This window comes from Scylla paramamosain, chromosome 6 (genome assembly GCF_035594125.1).
Source record: "Scylla paramamosain isolate STU-SP2022 chromosome 6, ASM3559412v1, whole genome shotgun sequence".
Classification (NCBI taxonomy): Eukaryota; Metazoa; Arthropoda; class Malacostraca; order Decapoda; family Portunidae; genus Scylla; species Scylla paramamosain.
The window spans coordinates 33,895,787-33,918,712 of record NC_087156.1 but is presented as its reverse complement, the minus strand read 5'-3'; the positions used below and the strand labels follow the sequence as shown (position 1 = coordinate 33,918,712).

Genomic DNA, 22,926 nt, shown 5'->3' with positions numbered 1-22,926 from the left:
CAACATCACCTTGATGTCATCTTTAGTGGTGTACTCTGGAAGAATAATATTCTGCATCAAAATTACTATAATAGGCCATTAATTAAAACAATTTGAATGCTGAAAGTTATTTCTGTTCCTTCTAAAGTACACCAATAAAGATGATATCAAGTGATGTCATATTGACACTGGTTATTCTTCCTAATCAGAATCTGTTTCCCTAAAAACATATCCACCTATGTACCCTTGATTCCAGCAGGCAAGACTACAAGTGCTGTGTTACTGATGTTGGTCAACTTAAGTGTCTAGACAGCATAACTTTCACGAGGAACTGTGATGAGTATTGTGGGTAATCAAGGTTGCAGCAAGAAACTAAGTGATGTAAAAAATTATCTAATATGTAATTTAAAAAAAAAATTTAGTATCTTCCCTGTCATGTCTTCTAAGGTAATTCACTTCTATTTTCATTTATGTGATATGCTTATCTCCATACTTCATCTTACTTGCACTGTATTTTAGTAGAACAGATAGACCAAAGAAATGGGATGAGGAACTCGGATATCAATGGACTTGATAGGTTAAATATAAATGTGTACATTACCATGCTATCATAAGGTAAACACAGAACCTGCCTTTCAAACCAGATAATAATTTTCAAAGACCTCATACATGGTTACATCTTGTTCATCTAATGGCAGCTCATTAGACTGCACAGTCTCTGGTAGTTTACCCATGCAGGCTTAGATATCTAAGTTCCTGAACCACTTCAATCCAGGTCTCTGAGTCTTCACCTAAAGGCTCTTCCAACTACACTCAGGTCTATAACACTTTTTACTCTATTATTCTCTGCCGTTCATTAAAAATATGTGACTTAAAGGAATGAAAACCTCACTTCAATCAGAGTTTTACTGTACATAAGAAGCACACTCATACATACATACATCAAGACATAAGTAAGCCAATCAGGTTTCTACATCTGATACTAGATCAACCTTAGTTACTTCTTTCCCCTTCTTTCAGCTTCTTTCTAATATAATCTTGATGGGCTTCTTCCAGCAGTATGTTGTGTATCCAATTGTGGGATGAGTTTTTTTTTTCAAGAGGTGGAAATGGATTGCCTGCAGAATGAAAATCAGTCAACAATATAATAGTGAATATATGAGAACAAAATATCAGTCATCATCACTGCTACAGCTCACATATGTAGTTTTCCCATATTGAAACTTCCTCCCCCAATCACTCATCATTCCCATATTTAAAATTCAAACTTCTATCTCTCTATATTCATCAACTATAGCATTTAGTGGCTTATAAGATAAACAGTATTTCCTAGTGTTGAAGATGTATTTAATTTTGTCAGAGATCTAACTGACTTTGGTATCCATGACCTTGGTCCAAGGAGGTAATTAAATGAACAAGTCCCTAAGAATGATCCTTCAGCACCAACAACTTTCCCCAAAAATTATGGAAAACTTACAAGAAATAGCAAGATGTACTGATAGTGAACAATGACCGAGGTTACAAATCCATATCTATCATACTCAGAACCCTCAAGACTATAAAATTGCAAGTACATTATCACAATATCTCCTATTCTTCATTACCCATAATACTGATGACAAGGCAGCACTTACCTTTGAGCTCTAGCACTACTCTTTCTCTGTAGAATCCAGGGTAGATGTTGGGAGCTTTATGAAGTTTTGTGTAAGATTCAGTATGGTCCTTGTATCTCACTGCCAACACCTGCACCATGAAATGAAGGGTTAATATTAGATCTTTATTCCTCATTTCAAGGTGTAATACAGACACTCCACTACTATATATTACTGCTTGAATAAAGAATACAACACAAGGTTATAGGAGTATTTTGAAGATGTGCTAGCTAATTCAAAGTTCCTTTCATTTAGTAAGTGTCTTGTACTCTGAAAGATCAAGAAGTGCTAGACCTGTCTAACATCAACACTTTGTCTGTATGCAACCAATGAGTTTAAATTAGGGAATAAAACCAATACATTCTCAACAGCTTGGGATCCACACAAACTACAGATTGAGAAAGGGCATGAATAGTGTTGGCAAGAGTTAAACAATTTACTGAAAGACCCCACATAATACCTAGCTTCTTTTTCTACAATTTATGCATGGAGCAGGGAAAAACTTAGTATTGTTTAATATAACAAATATTTAATTGCTTCACCTATTCACAAGTCATAACTTACTAGCCATCAATCTACTTGACAACTTTCTAAACAGCTAGTATTCACTCTTCAGTGACATCCACTGTTTCCCCTCCTCTACCCAGAACATACTTGGGCTGATTAGCCTTCACTAAAAAGCTCAACTAGAAGTTCTGCATCACATCTCTTACTAAAACAGCTTCCTTAAAGTACTCAGTAACATGTCATTTTTTTCCTCCTCCCAGATGCAAAATCTACAGAAGTGCCTTATTCCTTCTATAGAAGAGAGCCTTCATATATAGGAGGGTTATATTCATATAATATAGACCAAAGCATCTTGCTCTACATCCAGTTTATGTAAGAAGTAAATGATACTATACTGATAGTCCAGTGTATATATGAACAAAATATGATAAAGATACACAATGAGTTACCTTGAAAAGTTTGTGAACAAGCTGCTTCTCAGTGAGCCAGTAGTTAGCCATCTCCATTGTGGGGATGTGGCGGTCTCCATGCTTAATGGCCATTGCTATAAGCTAGAGAGAGAGAGAGAGAGAGAGAGAGAGAGAGAGAGAGAGAGAGAGAGAGAGAGAGAGAGAGAGAGAGAGAGAGAGAGAGAGAGAGAGAGAGAGAGAGAGAGAGAGAGAGAGAGAGAGAGAGAGAGAGAGAGAGAGAGAGAGAGAGAGAGAGAGAGAGAGAGAGAATTACATTATACTTTATGTGCATACACCAAAATTACTTTGCTAGCCTATAATTTTACATGAATAACAATCATCACTCCTGACACATCACAATAACAATAAAAAATAAATAAATAAATAAAAATAAAATAATAATAATAATAATAATAACAATAATAATAATATTAATAATAATAAATAAATAAATAAAACATAATGAATATTGTACTTGAAGCTGATAGGTCACTGCAGGCCTTCATATGAGTAAACATCACATGTCTTTCAGTTGTACACAAAAGTGACAGTAATCCATATAATGGCAACCTGGTCTTTACAGATTAGTAACATACAGAATTTTCTGTCATGATTATAAATTTCGTAAGCATTCTTATTTCTTACAGTCATCCAGCATAACAAATTAGTTATAATATATATATCAGAGACCTGTCTTTGTGTGCCGAGCACATAACAAAGGTGATAGTGTCTGGCATGGAGGTTTACATTCCTCTCTTTTTTTCGAGCTAAACCTTTCAAACCTTGGTTTAATACAGCTTGTTTTCATGTTATACATGATAGAGAGGTGGCCCACAAAAGGTACTTAAGCCTTCCATCACCAGAATCTCATGCACTTTATATTTCTGCCTGGAACCATGCCAAGTCTGTTTTCCAACTAGCCAAAAACTCCTTCATTAACAGAAAGTGTCAAAATCTTTCAAGATCTAATTCCCCTCGTGACTTCTAGCATCTAGCCAAAAATATCTCCAATAACTTTGCTTCTTCTTTCCCTCCTCTATTTCAACCTGATGGCACCACTGCTATCACATCTATCTCTAAAGCTGAACTCTTCGCTCAAACCTTTACTAAAAACTCTATCTTGGATGATTTAGGGTTTGTTCCTCCCTCCTCCACCCTCTGACTACTTCATGCTACCTATTAAAATTCTTCGCAATGATGTTTTCCATGCCCTTGCTGGTCTAAACCCTCGGAAGGCTTATGGACCTGATGGGGTCCCTCCTATTGTTCTCCGAAACTGTGCCTCCATGCTTGCACCTTACCTAGTTAAACTCTTTCAGCTCTGTCTGTCTGTCTTTCCTTCTTGTTGGAAGTTTGCCTACATTCATCCTGTTCCTAAAAGGGTGACCGTTCTAATTCCTCAGATCACCGTCCTATTGCTTTAATTTCCTGCCTATCTAAAGTTTTTGAATCTATCCTCAACAGGAAGAGTCTTAAACATCTATCACTTCACAACCTTCTATCTGATCGCCAGTATGGGTTCCATCAAGGACGCTCTACTGGTGATCTTCTTTGATCTTTGATCTCTTTTAGAGATTTTGGTGAAACAGTAGCTATTGCCTTGGGTATATCAAAAGATTTTGATAGAATCTGGCACAAAGATTTGATTTCCAAACTACCTTCCTACGGGTTTTATCCTTCTCTCTGTAACTTCATCTCAAGTTTCCTTTCTGATCGTTCTATTGCTACTGTGGTAGATGGTCACTGTTCTCCAAAATCTATCAACAGTGGTGTTCCTCAGAGTTCTGTCCTGTCACCCACTTTCTTCTTATTATTCATCAATGACCTTCTAAACCAAACTTCTTGTCCTATCCACTCCTACGCTGATGATAACACCCTGCACTTTTCCATGTCATTTCATAGATGTCCAACCCTTCAGGAAGTAAACATTTCAAGCAGGGAAGTCACAGAACACCTGACTTCTGATCTTTCTAACATTTCTGATTGGGGCAGAGCAAACTTGGTATTGTTCAATGCCTCAAAAACTCAATTCCTCCATTTATCAACTCAACACAACCTTCCAGACAACTATCACCTCTTCTTCAGTGACACTCAACTCTCCCCCTTTTCTACACTGAACATCCTTGGTCTGTCCTTTATTTATAATCTGAACTGGAAACTTCACATCTCATCTCTAGCTAAAACAGCTTCTATGAAGCTAGGCGTTCTGAGATGTCTCCGTCAGTTTTTCTCACCCCCCCTCTGGAAATAAATGAGATGGCAGTAGTGCCATCAGTTTGAAACAAAGGAGGAAAAGATGAAGAAGCAAAGTTATTTGAGATGTTTTTGGCTAGGTGCCAGAATCTTGAAAGATTTTGACTCTTTCTATTAATGAATGAATTTTTGGCTAGTTGGAGAAAAGACTTAGCATGATTCTGGACAGAAATATAAAGTGTATGAAATTCAGGTGATGGAAAACTTAAGTACCTTTTGTGGGCCACCTCTCTAATATGTATAGCCCGAGAATAGGCTGTGTTAAACCAAGGTTTGGAAGATTCAGGTCAAGAGAAAGAGTGAGGAATGTACATCACTATGCAAGACACTATCACCTCTGTTATGTGCTCAGCACAAGATGGGTCTCTGACATGGAAGCAGTAGTCATTCCAAGCAATATCAGAATAATACCTTCTCAGGTCCCCCAAATTAGCAGAGGCAAGACCCCAAAGGCACCTCTGCTTTGGGGATCCTGAGAAGGAACTGGAATGATAGGTTAGGTAAAGTAAAGATAAGTTATGCTAGAAATTTCCACACTTGTGAAAACATGGCCTCCCGTCCCTAGACTTTTTTCAGGAATGTCCGAATTTGGCTTCCCACACCATGAAACCTCGCTTTCTGCATCCCCAAAAATTACACAGATTCCTTGCAGGTTCCCCAAGCTTGTTGGGAGAGAGAGAGAGAGAGAGAGAGAGAGAGAGAGAGAGAGAGAGAGAGAGAGAGAGAGAGAGAGAGAGAGAGAGAGAGAGAGAGAGAGAGAGAGAGAGAGAGAGAGAGAGAGAGAGAGAGAGAGAGAGAGAGAGAGAGAGAGAATTACATTATACTTTATGTGCATACACCAAAATTACTTTGCTAGCCTATAATTTTACATGAATAACAATCATCACTCCTGACACATCACAATAACAATAAAAAATAAATAAATAAATAAAAATAAAATAATAATAATAATAATAATAACAATAATAATAATATTAATAATAATAAATAAATAAATAAAACATAATGAATATTGTACTTGAAGCTGATAGGTCACTGCAAATTTACTGAAATTTCCCTCAAAAGTGACAAGTTTTCTCCTTGGATTTTTTTGGTAAATTTGGTTTCAACCAATACCCCCATCCTCTTTATCTCTTTCACTAAAGCCAACAAGCATTAGGGCCAGGTGGAAATGCAGTTTTTTTTTGGAGTGGGAAAAGTCAAAATGAAGCATTTTTGACATACCTGAAAAAGTCTAATGATGACAAACGACATACTTAAAAAAATGGGAAATTTTTATGCTATCCTAACCTAACATAACCAACCTAACTAATGGCAGGGTAACTTTGCTCCCCACCCTGGTCCCTCCCCTTAAGGTCACTAACCTTATCTTCTAACCGTCCCATATGGTAAACTAATGTAATGTAACATTTTGTAACCTCCTACATTCTGTCAGTCATCACTACATGCCAACAGTAATTATTTAAAGAAAAATACTTTTACAAGAAGTTGAGGGAACTGGCAGTATATGTTCACAGCCACCACACATCTCTATTCCATAGCCATAGTCTAACTGATGCAGCACAGACAGTCAAGGGTGCTCCTTCCTTCTCTAAACATGTGCCTTTGTGTGATTGGCCGGTAAATTTCTGTGTGACCTGATTCACAGCAGGTAACCCCACATCATCATAGGTCTTAAAATGTGACTCAACATCACGTCACCATCGCTCATATGCACCATTGGTAACAAAGATACAAACACACTTAGTATCCTATGAGCGACGACTGGAGGTGGATCTAAGCTAGAATTGACTTAAACCTTCAAAATTATCATCTGAAGTTATTAATTTCCATCAGGATAAAATGGGGCTAGAAATGCTCCAAACAGTGAGATGTAGGCCCTGTGAAGGATTACAGTTATGTATAGTGTATTGGTTGAAACTGCAATAACTTTTTTTTTTGGAGGGGGTGGGGTGATTGCCGTATCTCATCTATTTTGGCTTCCCCCATCCAAAAACACAGCTTTCCCACCAGGTCCCCATGCTTGTTGGGGATAGGGAGGAAGATACAGATAAAAGGGAAGAAGGCAGTGTTCTGCATTCTCACTGAAATCACTTCAACTGCATTTTTATCAAATTTAAGACAGAAATAAGTAACTTCATGGACGCTACCAAATGAAGCCCTTGTACCTGGCTACACAGCACACTGCAGGGCAGTCTCAAAGTTTGTACCAGACCAGATCAATCTCCAGAAAGAACTCTCATGCTGGCGGTAATGATGGACCACAACAGCTATGTGGAAATTCCTCCAGATTATATCAAGTACACTAAAAAAAATTTACCACTTTAAAGCAGCTACATCGGTGCTTATTTAACTTCATGTTTAAGGATCAAATGAACAGGGAAACTGTAGAATCTGGAGACACTAAAAAGGACCGTAATCTGGGGCGCCTTCTGACCCCAACTCTACACGGCAGTCGAACAATATATGTGACGAGACTGAAGCCAATAAAACCAGTTTATCAAGTGTTGGATATACGGTAGATGCACAAACACGGATGTTACTGGTGCCTTAACCTTACCCTCTCAGCATAGCCTCTGGCCTCATCCCCCCGCTGGTAGTTCAGCTCCACTCTCTCCAGCTTCACCAGCTCAGTCACGGTTTTTCTTAACATCGTCAGTCTTCCCTCGGGACCTTTGGGATTGGAAAACTTTCTGTGTTTGGCATTGATGGCCACGCGTACGGCCGGGATCAATTTTCGAATCTCCGCCTGATTCATTTTCCTGATATATACCGACACTCCTTGTCTATTTCACTATGTAGCGTGTGTTTGGTCTGTCTTCTCTTAATGTCAGCTTGATCCGTGGTTTCTTCTCTGTTGTTCTACTTCCTCTATGCAACTGATATCTTCAATATAATGTGTCCTCGAGGAAATGTGGCACACCGGTAACAGTCAGTTCTCTTGGCACTACGGCGAGCACGAGCTACAACCAGCCACGGCGCTCTCCTGCTTTGTTTTGATCTTCAGACAAAACTGTAGAAAGCCATCAGTTTCATTATTTTCAGTATAAATGCTTAATTGAGGTACAAGATCGATCAGAATCTACTTAAAAACACATTCCATTTGTCATTTTTATTTTTATGAATAAAAAAGAGAAAAGAGAATTTTTTAACCAAATAATACTATGATGCTAAGGAATTCACGTACTACCTTTACACTAGTGACTACTTTAAAGGAAGTAACGATAAATATTTATATAATAAGGTTTCACTAGCAATCCTCACAGTCACCATATTCATGTTTATCATATGTGAGAGAAACCAAACGATAGTGAAGGGAATCTTTACCTTAGCAAAATGTATGATAGACATTGCAAGTCTATTAATCCCATGATTGTACTGTTAATATGGCTGTATGCATATCAGCGCCATATCTGATTAGTCTTCATTAGGGATGGCGTCCTTCTATATAGACCAAGGAACGTATAATTATGTAGAATCCTTGATATAGACATATTATATCATCTTTAGTTCTCGACCCATTATGAGTAAAAACGAGAATGTCATGCATCGCAGGAATTGTTATAAACTAATGGCACATTCATTATATGAAATACACCAAATTTGCATTGGTGAAGTTAATTATCAGGCAAATATTTCAATAATATAAAAGGTTAATGAATTTCTGAACATGGCTGACCGATGGCTATAATCTGAAAAGAGAGATTTTAACACTTCTAAAAGGTGTTAGAGTGAAAATATCATGCGTTTGATGCAAAATATATAAAAAAAACTTCAATAATCGGAGAATACCATAACAAAGAGAAAAAACAATTTAAAGATCAAGAAACACTACTATCGCATTCATGAAGTCATCAGAACACAAATCATCATTGGAACTTGAGAAGAATACCATCATCGATAGCCTACGGAGAGAGAAGAGGAACGCGAAGTAAGTACATGGTCCACACACTAGCTTTTGCCTTATGATTATGACCCGCTGGTGTGAGAAAAGGCTGAATGTTAATTGTGCAGCAGCTGTCGGGGCGGGTTGGTGGTGCCTTGGTGTAGAACGTGCTGTGGCCGCCAGATTGCAGAGTGGCGAGAATGGCTGCCTTACACCACTGCCCTGCTCCATCGCCTCCACCTCTCACGATGCTTAGCAGGGCAGATGTGGTGAGGGGCAGGAAGCGGCGTTTCTTGCCTGATACATGTCTTCGTGTTTTTTTAATTTTACTCGAGAGATTAGGAAGAAAATACAAGTTCTTTCGGCGAACTTATCCCGGATTGCTGTCGTGGAATTGCTGTGCACAATAATAGAGAGAGAGAAATACACGGATTTATTGGTAATCAATCGCCACGTTATTTCAGAAGACACCGACTTTTTATCTGAATAAATGTGTGCAACGATAAGGCTGAAACCGAATTGTATATGGTATACTTAGTTTAATTTTGCCACTTGCAGCATCAGCATTTTTCCATTGCGACTTGGTGCTGTGTGTGGTGCAAGGTGACTATTAGCACTGCTGTTGTATGGTAGGGAAGTGATTGTAGCGAAATAACAAAACTTGGGTGCAAATATGTGGATAGATGCTCAGTTTGTGTTGTGTTTTGTTATGTCCTTTGAAAAAAAAAAAAAAAGTTAAATTGAGAATAGGACATAAAATGGAGTTGAAAATGGGCTTTATATTAATTGATTAGCTTTGCTTTCACTACATTTGTACAGTGCAACACACTGACATGAACAGGTACTTTTATATTTTCTTGGTATATATTTTCCTGGTGTGTTTTTACTTATTACATATTAAGAATACCATAATACCTTGGCTACAGGGTTGTTTGGTGCTTACAACTAGCTAGTGAGTGTGATTGAGTGTGTATGTTTTCCATGTGTTGAGGTGGTTTAAAAATTATGGTTACTTAGAAAAACTGTTTGAAGTTGATAATAGTAATAAAAAGTTCATAACCCTCAAAGATAGTAAATCTTACCAATAGTGGCACCTGTATTCTATTGCTGCCCCTCTCCAGAAGCAAACTTGAGGACCTGGTGGGAAAGTGGGATTTTAGGGTGGGGAACACCTAAATAGGCTAAATCTGGGAAATCTCAAAAGTTTAAGGAGAAACACCACTTTTCAGGAAGATAAAAAAGAAGTCAACAAACTGAATATCTGCTTCCCCACATTAGCCTAACCTAAACTAGTGGAGGAACCTTGCTTCCCTGGACCCCCTTAAGGACTCTAACCTAACATAAACTAGCAATAGTGGGGGGTGGCTTTGCTTAAGAAATGTATACCCAAGTTGTCTTGCTTATGGAACTGCACTATAAAATCCCGGTGCTTAAATTTATGTCCATTGCACTTGACTGCCATTGTGACACTGGTACCTGTGTGGGTAGCTGGGTGACTGCCATGGCCACCACGTGTACACCCTTTGATTGGCCAAAAATAATTGACGTATTAGCTGAAAGTAAATGACATTCTAATACGTCATTAATAGGACAGTTCTCATTGGCTGAATGAAAAGATGCAAGAGAGCATGCACCATTCTGTACTAGAAGCCAATATACTAACACATGCATTACACTGTATCCCTCCTAGTGAGCCTCATCGGCATGGCTGTGATACAGTGCAAAACAGATCACCTCACTGTAATGTAACCATGTGACACCACCCCCCCCCAAAAAAAAAACAAAAAAAACACACATTGTATTCACAGTGAGTATTCATTACAGTATGCACATGATTTAGCTGATCCATGAGAAGCCACTATTGGTAAAATTAACTTGTGGTAAAAAATTTGTACAGGTCTTCTTTTCCAAATCCAAAATCTTTGGGGCCAGCTGCATTTTAGTTTTTAGATTTTTTTTCATATTTAATGTAGTATTAGGATAATTGTATTCCATGAACATATGCACTGAGGAAATTTATTTCTTAAAGGAACATCAGGTAAAACTTAGTTCTCATGTATATCACTCCGTCATGCATACTCTCTTGTGGGCTGTCACGCTGCCTCATCTCAGAAGTCTGTCATGCCATACCACTGTCTTTACTGTACCAGTGTTGCAAGAGGTAATCATTGGTGTCACTCGGCATTACCATGCAGCACTTGGATATCTCCCAAGATGACATGGCAATCTTAAAACTAGCCTTTGTAAACATTTCTAAGAGCGTTGTCTGCTTTAGCAACTTAAGTTTCTTGGTCAGCAATTTCTCTTTCTCTGATATAATTTCTGGCAAATATGTTGACCATGATGATGTGGTCTATTTTTCAGAGCAAGTTAAAATTTTCTGCTCAAAATATGATGCTTTTTCAATAGGAAATAGTTCTTTTCTGTACAAACTTCTAAAATTAATGTTTAATTGGTAATTGGGTTAGAGCAAACACATATCCAGCTCATGCACTGATTAAAAGCCATAACTTTTTGGAAAAAAAAAAAAAAATCAAGTATTTAGCAGAAAAAAAATGTTCCCTATAATAAAGTAGAAATAAGTGAGGATGTGCTCCCAGGCTGATACAGTTACCAGTTTATGTAGATTTACATAAAAAAATCTGTAGTTAATTGCTGATTGGCAATGTGGTCATACAGATGAACCAATGAGAAAGAAATATGTTGAGTCTGTGCACTAAGACATACACGTGTACACATATCGTGCCATCAGACACTACTGGCTGGGTCTGGATTTAGGTAACTTTTTCACCTCTACCATTTCTTGAGGTAGAAACAAATGTGGGAATACTAAGAAAATGCTGTGCATACCCTCCTTTCCCCCCCCCCCCACACACATTACGTAAAGTGGAACACCTACCATGTCCAGCATTTGATGTGACACTAGGTTCAGGCATGCATGTCAGTAGTGCCACTCCTGTCACACTCCATGGAAAAATTGTGGTTTTCAGAACTTTTTGGACTTTTGTTCATATGTGTTCAGATTAGGGATGGTGGACCTATACTTGAAAGTGCCTATATGGCAGCTACTTCAGGGTTACCTAGCTCTGATTCACATGTTTTATTTTAGATTGCATGAAACTTTTGACTTCTGACTAAAATGGAATGTTGAATCTAAAAGTTACCTTTAGCACTGATGCCTTGATCCCTTTGGGAGTCTCTCATGAGGATGATCTCACCAGAAGAGCCTCCATCTTTTCCCCATCTAGATATTCCCTTCTTGCTTGCCCAAGCTCTTGTCCTCTAACACCTTTATTTATTTTTTCTTTTTTTTTTCTTTTAATACTCTACTTTTCCATCTTCCAAGTGGCCTTCCTCTCCTTTTAGCATCATCAAATTTGCTCACATTATCTCTTACAAACTCTACTCTTCCTCTCACTGTGGCCATACCATCTCATTGTTTTCCTTTCTACCTATTCAACAGTTTCTACTACTCCACAGTGTATACCACCTGTACAAGTGTGAATAGTACATTTCTTGTAATTTATACACTTCCATTACTGTCATGCTCCCATCTTGTCATTCCACAATTCCCTCTCAGATCACTTGTTTCCATTGCATGCACTCATGATTGTTGCACTCTATTTCACATCCAGGGCTCTTATCCATATGTCAGTGTTGGTGGCAGAATACTATGCCTAAAGCCTCTCTTTATATCCTCAGACACATATCTCCATTTCATGATTCTTACAAATGACACTAACATGCTTACTTTTCACAACCTTCTCTCATATCTCTGTTTCCATCTCACCATGTTTATCTAATATTTCCCAGATATTTAACTTCACCCATCTCCTCCATTTTTCTCGTCCCATAACCACTTCACAGTTCCCTACTCATTCTGTAAGGTATCTTGTGAAATAAAATACCAACCAAAATATTTCAGTAGATAAGAAGGATGCGGTTGTCATTTATTGTATAGAGTTAGCTATGAAGTGACCTAGCACAGAACAGACCAGCAAGTTTTCTTGATCAGTGACAGTTGCTTCTCACTTGATGCATTCAGTTTTCACTTTGACCAAGATTTGTTGCTGATTATCACCTATGTAATATGTTTTTTCACAGCATGGTGGAAATGATTTTGTCAGTATTTCAGAAAAAAAAAAAAAATTTTGCTGGTGAGCTGTGTTGAGATTCCAGCAAATTTGTAATTCCTCTTACTTATTACTTTTACCTGGAGGGCCTCCTGGTATCTCTACCATAGGCTGAATTCAAGGGGAGCTGCATAATACTGCTTTGCTAATGCAATAGAATGCATATGAACTCTTAAAGACTGTTGGTTATGGTTAGGTGGTGCATCACATGCAGATATTAGTAAATAAACAAGTTAATAAATAATTCTCATGAAATATAATTTCCAAGAGATACTGTTAACTTGCTTAAGGTAGGTTTTGGAGGAAAGTGGTGATGGAGGTGTTGGTGTTGCAGATGCATTCACTTGCAATAAATGTTTAGTTCTGTGTGGAACAGAGGCTTAAACAGCAGCACAAACTAATGTCACTGCAAACACATGTGGCCTAGACCCTTGCACAGCTACTGTGAATATGGAAGTTGCATGGATTGATGACCACACAGTGTGATGCACAGTCAATCATTAGCATTTTGGCTGGCCACAAAAGTGCATAAGGAAAGTTGCTGCTATTTAGAACAATGAAAGTAACTAAGATCTTCAGATGTCAAGGGATATTTACCAGAAAGTTACTAGGTAAATCCAGTACTTTACTTACTTTGCCCAGTCTGCACAATTTATTTATTAAGATATAGAAAGCTATATCAAGTGCTTGGAAAAAAATTAAGTATAAGGTCTGAGCCTATTATCTCCACAATCAATAGCCTGAGAAATATTATAAATCATTAAAAGCTGGTCTTCATTAGATTGCTGAGGATATAAATCAAATTGGATATATATCAGTAAGTTATTTTTGCAGCACATTCACAAATAATGTGCTTGTTCAAGAAACTTAGAACAAGTAGAATGTAATGATGCTGGTCTTAGAATTCCTGTCTGGAATGGTTCGTTAAAAATTGACACAATCACATTGTCAGTATTTTTCACATTCCTTTGAAAGCCTGATGTGTTTGAGCAAGTGAGTAACCTGAAGATGTTTGCCATTGTTGCTGAATAAGTATTTACCAGTATCTAACTAGTAGATGTTTTAAGAATGCCACTCCTGGATGAACCAACCTTATGATGTATGGTACCTCACGAGTTAAACATTTGCATTCTTTCCAAGGCATAGTGCTAAACTCAAGGATCATGAAACTTGGGGTATTGAAAACACTGGAAAAACATTTATTTATTCCAGCCACATGGCATAGAACTAAGTCTGTGTGTTTTGTCCTCATATTGGCATGACTCAGTGGTGCAGTGCCACTGCATTAGAAGTATGCGAGTACTTCAACATGATGTAGTGGAGCAGTGGTGCAGTGCCATGGCTTCTAGAATAGTGTGAAAGTGCGTTTTGTTCTCACATCCAGTGTGATGCAGCGGTGCGTAGGTGCAGCACTGTGGCAACATGGTGTAATACTGTGCAGTAATGAGACACCTCATTTGTTTGTGTGTTTTTTGCAATATAATGTGATACTGGCCTTTCTCTACCCCTCTCTCACTTGCAAGCCATTGTGATTATTTAAAGAATTATGGCAAACAAGTGGTTTATCCACGTAGATAATCTGTACATGGAAGTAAGTATACAATACAGAATACATATGCATTTATTTTCTCAATCTGTGATGTCAGTGATAAGATGTGACAAATGCGCAGCAAAAGTGTGAAACTTGAGGTGATAATGCACAAAAGTCAGGATGGTAAGAATTTAGGACTCGGTGTGAAACTCAGATAACATGAAACTCGTGGGATACTGTATTTATGAACAGAATGACTCAGTATTGTGAGGGAAGCTCTCACTCAGGGAAACCATATACAGTAAAATCCCTCTCATACGGCATTCGAGTATCCGGCAGCTTCAAGTACCCGGCACATTTTTCCCTGAGCCTTAAAATCAATAAAAAATCAACGTATACTCATAAAATCGATTAAAATTCCCACGCTAGGCATACTTTGTCCCCTCGCCACCAGAGCGCACTGCTTCGCGCCACCCGCGGCCCACTGCACTGTGTTTACTCAGTGACTCAGTCCCGCGTGTGCACTGTTTATCGCCTGACGCCTTCATCATGCCTAAAGTTGTACAGTGTTAGTACAGTAGTATTGTGTGTTGGTGAGTGTGAGGTGGCAGCGCGGGTGGCGACACGCGGCACGGCGATCAGCTGATCTTTGTTAGGGTAAGATGCGTGAGTGTAGGGTGGTGATTGTGGACATAATTTCACTTCTATTCAAGTATCCGGCAACTTCTGGTATCCAGCATGTTGGCGGTCCCGTTGATGCTGGATAAGAGGGATTTTACTGTACTCTGCTTGGTTCTCAATTGGGAAGGTCATATATTAGTGAATATTGATGAATAACTTGTAGAAAATGTCCAAGAGCACTTTTGCTTTATTTGAGTTCTTACCTCATGTCTTCACTTAGATCCACAAGGATGCCTCTTACATTTCAGAGACTTGGGAGACCTATGTGTCCATTTAAATGACAAAGGGAAATAAATTTTTTGGAAAAATATATTAAAGACAGCAGTGCGTTTGTTTTCATGAGTTTGGCTTCTGGCAGCATGGTGTCCTCTGTCCCCCTGCTTTCTGAACTCGTGCGGATTTATTTTACTCTTAATCTTCTGGTGTAACATGTTTCTTGATAAATACATTTTTTCATATCTTTTGTTCATTTCACCTGAACTGAATAAAAATGACTCAGTTATCTCAAATTATTTGTGACAAAATAGTCTAAAGATGTGTGTGAAAGTCTATAGATGTGATATGGTATATGAGATGGTATGAAAAAAAGTTAAGACTAGTTCTATAGCATGGTAACAGTTGGCAGTACAGGTATGCACTCACAGTGATGCTGAAGTCTTAATGGCAAGAAGTTAGGACAATCTTTCTTCCACAAGTTTAATCCCTGAAATGATTGAAATAATTTGAAGATTTTTGCATGAGGATCTTTGGAGATCCATTTAGGACATTGTTGTCACTAGTATGTCTTATAGAATAGTGCAGACAATCCTCACATCTGATTTGAATATTTGCCACATTGCTGAAGAATTTGTCCCCAGACTTCTGAACCACCAATAGAAGGTGCACCAACATCTTCCAAGAACTCCATCATTGTGTTCTGGATAAACCAACCATCTTGTCAAGGGTTATCACTTGCCAGATTTTATCCCCTGTATGTTTTTCTGCTGAAGACTAAATTGTTGTTGAAAGGGTGCCACTTTGACATCGAGAAAATTCAGTGTGAAGAACAATATGTGGGGCATGCTTTGTTTGAGATTAAGACTTCCAGAGTGGATTTTGGCAGGGACAATAATGGAATATTTTAAATGTAGCAAGATAGTGGAGGGAGGAACAAGCAAAATGCAGGCTGAATTTTTAAGAAGGTAAATGAGAGCAGACCTATATAAAATGACATTCCAAATGAGAGCATTGCATGACTGATGATGATGGGAATGATGAGGCATTAGAAAATGTTGGCAGTGTGGTCATCATTATAAAGTGTAATTTTTCATTCATAAGAAAGGACAGAGAAGGAAAGGTGGAGGGAGCAGATTGACAAGCACTTAGTGGAGTAACATGTGGAAGTGATAGCAGGCAGCACATGAATACCAATATTCCTCTTTCCTTTTGTATCAGACAAAAAGTCATAAATTGTGCTGACCACATTGCCATCAAACATTGGTTACACAAAATAATACATAGATAAATGATACAACACAAACTTGTGTGCATGCATTTACTGATTTGAGGTGGTGATTATTTATTTTCAAAGCACAGATTTTGAATGCTAAGGAGAAGCAATGGAGGAGATGATGACAAATAAAACTATATAAAAAGGCAAAATGAGCATTTTGTGGGAAAATATTCACCAAGTACATGATATGGGACAAGAACAAAGTGACTGGAGTTACTGGATAACTATATGAAGACAAGTGATGTTTTATAGTTGATATGTAGGTTTCTTGGGAAATACATTAAGAATAAGAAATCTTAGGAAAAAAAAGGAAGAACAGATGGGTGGATGCATGATGAGGTAGGAGCAGTGATGGTGTGTGTCAGATGTGTTGTGTGGATACCTGCACCTTTTTCACTCATGCACTGTACAAAATAAGAGAAACTTTTTTTCTTGTCTTTATTTCTTGAAATATGCTAATGACTGATTAAAAATTATGTTCTAAGCCACCCAATGAGCAAAAAATGCTGATTGAGGTTTATTGTATCAATCAATGTTTTAATGCACATTCACATTTGGCAGTGTTTCCCTTGCACCAATTAGTAGTAGCCAAATATGAAACTTTACTGTGTTCCAGACTTTTGCCAGCATGCTTTGTAATTTGTACAAAAATTCATTTTTTTTCCAGTTATTACTCATATTAGAGGTGTGAGCTTATCAGACAGAACTCAATTTAGGAAGGACTTTTTTGTGTATAGGGGAAAAATATTGTTTTGCTTGACATTTATAGCTCTCCCCAAATATACATAACACTTATATGTAGATGATTTTCAAATTTGATTTGCATCATTGCAATCCCCTTTTTTTTTTTTTCATTAAAGGTTCTTATGACTACATAAATACTATTGTTTTTGTTATGTATGACAAAGATCTGCACACTACTTCTGCTTTGAGAGACTTTAGGGACCCACAAAGATAATGATAAAGTAATGGTAAGTAAAAGTTCTTAAAACATGAGTGTGAAGAAAGATGATTTATGAAACATGAGAAGTTAGTTTCAAAACATAGGAAGTGTCAAGTCAGTCTTTTATATTCATCTTCATACCAAATAAAATCATGGTAATCATTATATTCCTGGTCACTTTCATCAAAGCATTGTTTCTTTCTTTTATCAGACCAGATATTGTACCATAATTTGAAATATGAGAAAAGTCTTTTACAAAGCATTTGTTATATACATCTGACCACTTGGTTACATTTTTTGCTTGTGCTATTTTTTCCTGATTAGTGTTATCTTATATAATGTAATAATAGCAGTAGAAAAGAAGTATTACTGTTATGTACTATTGCTGTATAATATAGGTAATGCTTACAGATGACTTAAGAGGCAGGTTTGTAAGAAAATGATCTGTTGTGGGTTTTGCACAACAGTCAAGCATCTAAATCAAAACTTGCCATTAATCTAAATTTTTACCCTGGACTTATAATATGCAGCCTGATTTTGTGGGATGTTTAGAAAAAAGTATGTCTAATAAGCCATTAGATATGATGTTTGGCTTTAAAAAGCCTGCTGTCAGATTTTTTAGAAATAATAGAAACCCTCAACAAAGACCGCCCTCCTGTGTCACTAAGTGGGGCACCAGTTTCAGTAAACTAAGATTATTATTTTATTAAAGAAATATTTTCCCACGTAACCAATTTTGGAATAGTTAAGATCATAAAAGAAGGACTTTGTGAATATTTGGGACCCATTCTACATGGATTTAATGACATGCCTCAGAAAAGAATGTTGCATTTGCATTTATGTAGAATTCCTGTGAATTTTGAGGTTTCCTAATTTTTCTTTATTCTTAAATGTCAGGCATTTTTGCTTCTTTTTTTTCATGGTTTAAGTTCCATTTACATTTGGTTGGAAGAACAGTGAAATTTTAAGTGCCATGATGGATGGGTTAAATGAACACCTGTTTAAAGCAAATCATGGGTAAGGTGATTGTGTATGTGTAATTTTATTGACTTCTTTGTGTGATAATTACTTGAAATAATGGTTTTATCTTTAGTTCAGTGTAGGTGAATTTATGTTGAAGTATTAATTCACTTATTTATTAACTTTTACTCAATATTTAAAAAAATGGTCTTGTATTAGTTCTGCTCTAGAATTACTATCACAAAAGATTGTATTATAAATAATTCTGTAGTTTATAGATATGCTTTAGAAATTATTATTATTTCCCACTTTCAGGTTATGGATCTAAAAGGATGCACCACAGTTGATGAAGTTGGAGAAGATTCACAAGTAAGAAATTTAGAAAGTTTCAAGCCAGCAACAGCAGCTGAGGAAATAGAGTACTTAAATAAGATTCTTGCAAAGATGGAAAAGTGTGAAGTGAAAGAAAATAATAAAGAAGGCATATGCAAACTTGAGAATGCCACTAATGAAATTGATACTCACATAAATGACACTTGTAATAATAATGCTGTTGAATCTCTAATAGAAAGCTGCAGTGTGCTTACAAATGTTGAATATAGAGGTGCTGAATGTGAGCAAGACACTGTAAGAAAAGAAAGCAGAGATAAATTGGGGCTACACTTTGAAAATTGTAGCACAAGTGAAATTATTCCTGAAGTAACCTCTGATTTTAAAGCATCAGATATTGAAGGGTATGGCCTCCCCTGTGCTGATGATATCTTGACTCAAGCTGAAAGTCAGCACTCAGTCATTCAGAAAAATATAAGTGGCCATGTACAAAATGAACTTAGCACTGAACCCAGTCTTATAATGGCTAACCCTTCCGTTACAAATTTGGAAGAGAATTCCAAGCAGATGTTTAGTTGCACTCAAAGTAATATTAGCTCAAATGCTGAACTTGAAGAGAAACTAGAAACCTACAGTATTGAATCTATCAGTTTAGAAGCAGTGAATGAGAATGGGAGCTCAGAGCTAAGCTCCAGTACAATGGAGGCCACCGTAATGCCTGTTAATTGTTCAACTGAAAGTTCATCTGTGCTTGAGTCTGGACATTATTCAGCAAAGGATACTTTTGGTTTTGTTTCAGGTGAGCATATTTCAGGATCATCAAATTTAGATTCAGTGGAACTAGGGGATGTTTCAACTTTAAGCAATGTTGTTCTTGGAGACATTGGAAGTCTCTTAAAGAGTTCAACAGATCATCCAAATGTTACAGAAGAAAACATTACTACAGATTGTGAGACACAAGTTGATCTTTCGATAGTAAAGTCGGAACCTATTTGTTCTGATCCTGGTGAGGAGTTTAACCTCGATGATTTTTGTAGTGATCCTGCTGAAGAATTTGTGTTGAATGAGCACAATATTAAGGAAGAGCCAGTTGACTCTCCACCAACTCCAGTGATAAGCCAGGAAGAGGTGCTTTTACCAGTTAAAATCTTTAAAAGTGAAGATGACTCTGATGAACAGATCATAACACCCAACATTAGGTATCTTGTTGAAGATCATAAACAGTATAGCCGTGAAGAAGTTGCTGCAGCTCTGATAATTTCACAGTCTTCACTTTCTCCTACAATTGACATGGAGATGTTTCAAAATCTTGGAAAAACAAAGCTGACTGTTAAACTGAGTCGTTTAGAGAATATGATTCTGTGTCCAAAGAAGCTCGTCTTGGAAGATTTCAGTGTTGTTCAGTTATTTAGAAGTAATTATGGTACATCCATCCAAGAATGGAAAAACTTCTTCAACTTCAAGACAAACTATTCAGTAAAACACACAGGGAAGAGAAATAAAAGACATGTGAATAATTTCTCATCTGATAGGAGAAAAGGCAGGAGGGGAAGGAAAAAGAAATGCACAATAGAAATGGCTCATAGTAATTCAGCAACCAATTCACTAGTTTTCAAATCAGTTGAAGTTAAAGGTGAAGTTGGTGAGGAAATTGTAAAAGGTGACTATTTCACGAAGTGCACTGAAGAAGCCACCAATGCTTGCCCAAAAAATGAAGAACCTATGCAACTGAAGGAGGAAGCAAGTGAGGAAAGTTCATGTGACTTTGAAAAGGATTCAAAATTTAAGGCTGAATCCAAGGCATCATTGAAAGGAAATATAAGTAAAAAGAGAAAAAAAATGCCTGATCATGGGGATTTAGAAAATGTTGAAGAAAGATCAAATAAATCAAACATAAAAGATGAAAATGATATGATACAGTGTGCAGATATATCAACACACACTTTGAAAGACAATCTGCAAGAGGAAATTAGTGAGAAAAGATTAGAAGTGCACCATCAGCTAAATGATGCTTGTAAAACCTGCTTAGTGCATTTGTATGACATAGCTAATGATCCTTTTTATGGTAAAACTGTCAGAAATTACTTAAAGCAGAGCAATGAAAATAGCAGATTACTTGAACCAATGAAAGAAAGCTTTAAGGAAGAAATTTCTCCATCTTTAATTGGAGAAGAGAATACCAGTGAAAAGGTAGACAACAGTTTTACAGGCTTTTCACCTGTACAGTTAAAAGAACAAGTATCATTATTGCTGAAAAATGTTAAGGATTTGGTAGCTAACACAGGGAAAGTTGATTTTGCTGTCAAAGAAATAGAAGAAAACGCTTCATTAAAAGAAGAAAGTGAAAATACTCATGAAACAGGTGATCCTGATGCATTAAAAGAAGGAAATGAAAATACTGGTGAAACAACTGAACCTAGTGAAACTTCCATGACAAAGAAGAAGTCATCAGAAATTAATTACCATAAGAAAGAAATTGATAATGAAAAAGGAATGGGATTGAAAAAAGAACTTGAGACAGCTCAGAGAAAAGAAGCTGATGTAGAAATAAAGCTGGAAAAAGATGAATCTCAAAAAGAAAAAGATGAAAGAAGAGCAAGGAAAAAGCAAAAATTAGAAATGAAAGATAAAAATACTGAAATAGAAGAAAACTCCAAAGAAAGAAGGAAATTTTTAACAGAAAATGATTTACACAGAGGTAAATCAGAAATAGGGCAAGAAACAGAGGGAAACAGTCAGAAATATGATAAGAAAAGGGATCAATTTGCTGATTATAAGAAGAATAAAGAAGATATTTTGACAAATAAAGATAGGAATCCCATTGCATCACCATTACCATCTCTTGCTTCATTCAAGTAAGTACTGAACCAAGTTTACTTTACAGATTGAAATTTATTTTGAAATATATTCATTCATGTATGTGTGTTCATATATATGTTACAGTCAATACCTGAATCCAGACAATTTGTAAAGTGTAAAGTTATTTTTTCAGGCAATTTGTGAACTGCCTAACCTAACCTAACCTAACCTAACCTAACCTAACCTAACCTAACCAGGCAGTTCACAAATTGCCTGAAAAAATAAGTCACTTTACAAATTGTCTGGATTCAGGTATTGACTGTAACATATATATATATATATATATATATATATATATATATATATATATATATATATATATATATATATATATATATATAGGGTGACTCAGAATTATACTGACAATTTACAAGATTACTAGGTGAAGTTCTGACATAATAATGAAAAAATTAACCTTTTTACAAAAATAAAATGCAATTGCTGATATGAAAGTTACACAAGACAAATCTACTACTGTGGCTGAATGATTGAACACTTCAGCTCATCCCAGTACCTCACCCACACCACTCCTGCATGTTCAAGAGTGCAAAAAATTGTGACCATATGTATGGTTTCATTGTGATCCTTGAAATGGTTTGTCTTTATTTGAAATAATAAGATAAGTCTTTAAGAACAAATATAACTATGGACAGCTAGGCCCTGTGAGACAAAAATATCATGTGGGCATGTCTGAATGATGCTGAATCTAAAAATGTGCTTACATGTTCAGTAGATTTGATTTTCAGTGGTGGAACAAATGGGACTTTGTAGGTGGTCAAGCATGATTTTAAAAGCTCCCTGTGGTCGCGATTAGTATTATGTACCCCTGCCTACTATACTCTGGTGCACGTGGGTTCTTCTTAGTGGAGTTTTGGATGCTTAGTGTGCCAGGCTGGGCACATTACTACTATCTTATCAGACATTACATGAAACTCAAAGCCTCAGGATCAATTCAAAGCTTAAGGATTTGTTTGCATCCCATGAATTTGTTAAGCATTCAGACACTTGACCGGCTTCCCTTGGTTACTGAGAGAGGAATGAGGGGTGGTGTGGGTGAGGTAATGGGTTCACTTGAAGTGTTCAGTAGTTTGGGCACAGCACTGGATTTGGTTGTGTAACTTTCACATCAGCAATTAAGGTTTTATCTTTGGAGAAAAAAGTTGATGCGGTAATATGTTCATTATCATGTCAGAACCTCACCCTGTGATTTTGTTGGTATAATTTTTTAATCACCCTTTACATATTGTATATCAGTTTGCATTAACCTATGT

The 22,926-nt window shown here is 36.9% G+C and overlaps 2 protein-coding genes across 3 annotated transcripts in view; one reads left to right on the top strand and one right to left on the bottom strand.

Moving 5' to 3' along the window:
- Positions 1-871: 871 nt before the first annotated feature.
- Positions 872-7,838, bottom strand: LOC135101635 (large ribosomal subunit protein bL17m-like). The gene is made up of 4 exons (XM_064005901.1): positions 7,401-7,838; positions 2,588-2,689; positions 1,614-1,722; positions 872-1,097 (listed from the first exon to the last, which is right to left on the bottom strand). Exons 1-4 carry the CDS (start codon positions 7,596-7,598, stop codon positions 973-975), a joined length of 534 nt encoding a protein of 177 aa, XP_063861971.1. The 5' UTR covers positions 7,599-7,838; the 3' UTR covers positions 872-972.
- Positions 7,839-8,714: 876 nt separating this feature from the next.
- Positions 8,715-22,926, top strand: part of LOC135101632 (uncharacterized) — a 40,852-nt gene continuing 26,640 nt past the window's right edge. Inside the window, exons 1-3 of one of the 2 annotated variants that reach the window (XM_064005894.1) lie at positions 8,715-8,771; positions 18,782-18,835; positions 19,596-21,651. In XM_064005894.1, coding sequence (XP_063861964.1) covers positions 20,087-21,651 — 1,565 coding nt within the window. In that variant the 5' untranslated portion in view covers positions 8,715-8,771; positions 18,782-18,835; positions 19,596-20,086. The other variant, XM_064005893.1, reaches the window with a different exon arrangement.

Bases quoted from the DNA above. Each gene is read 5' to 3' on its own strand.
- LOC135101635 (XM_064005901.1), bottom strand. From the start codon at position 7,598: ATGAATCAGGCGGAGATTCGAAAATTGATCCCGGCCGTACGCGTGGCC. The intron at 1,723-2,587 runs GTAACTCATTGT...TTCATGGTGCAG, and splicing joins TTGTTCACAAACTTTTCAAG to GTGTTGGCAGTGAGATACAA. The intron at 1,098-1,613 runs GTAAGTGCTGCC...TTCATTCTGCAG, and splicing joins AGTAGTGCTAGAGCTCAAAG to GCAATCCATTTCCACCTCTT.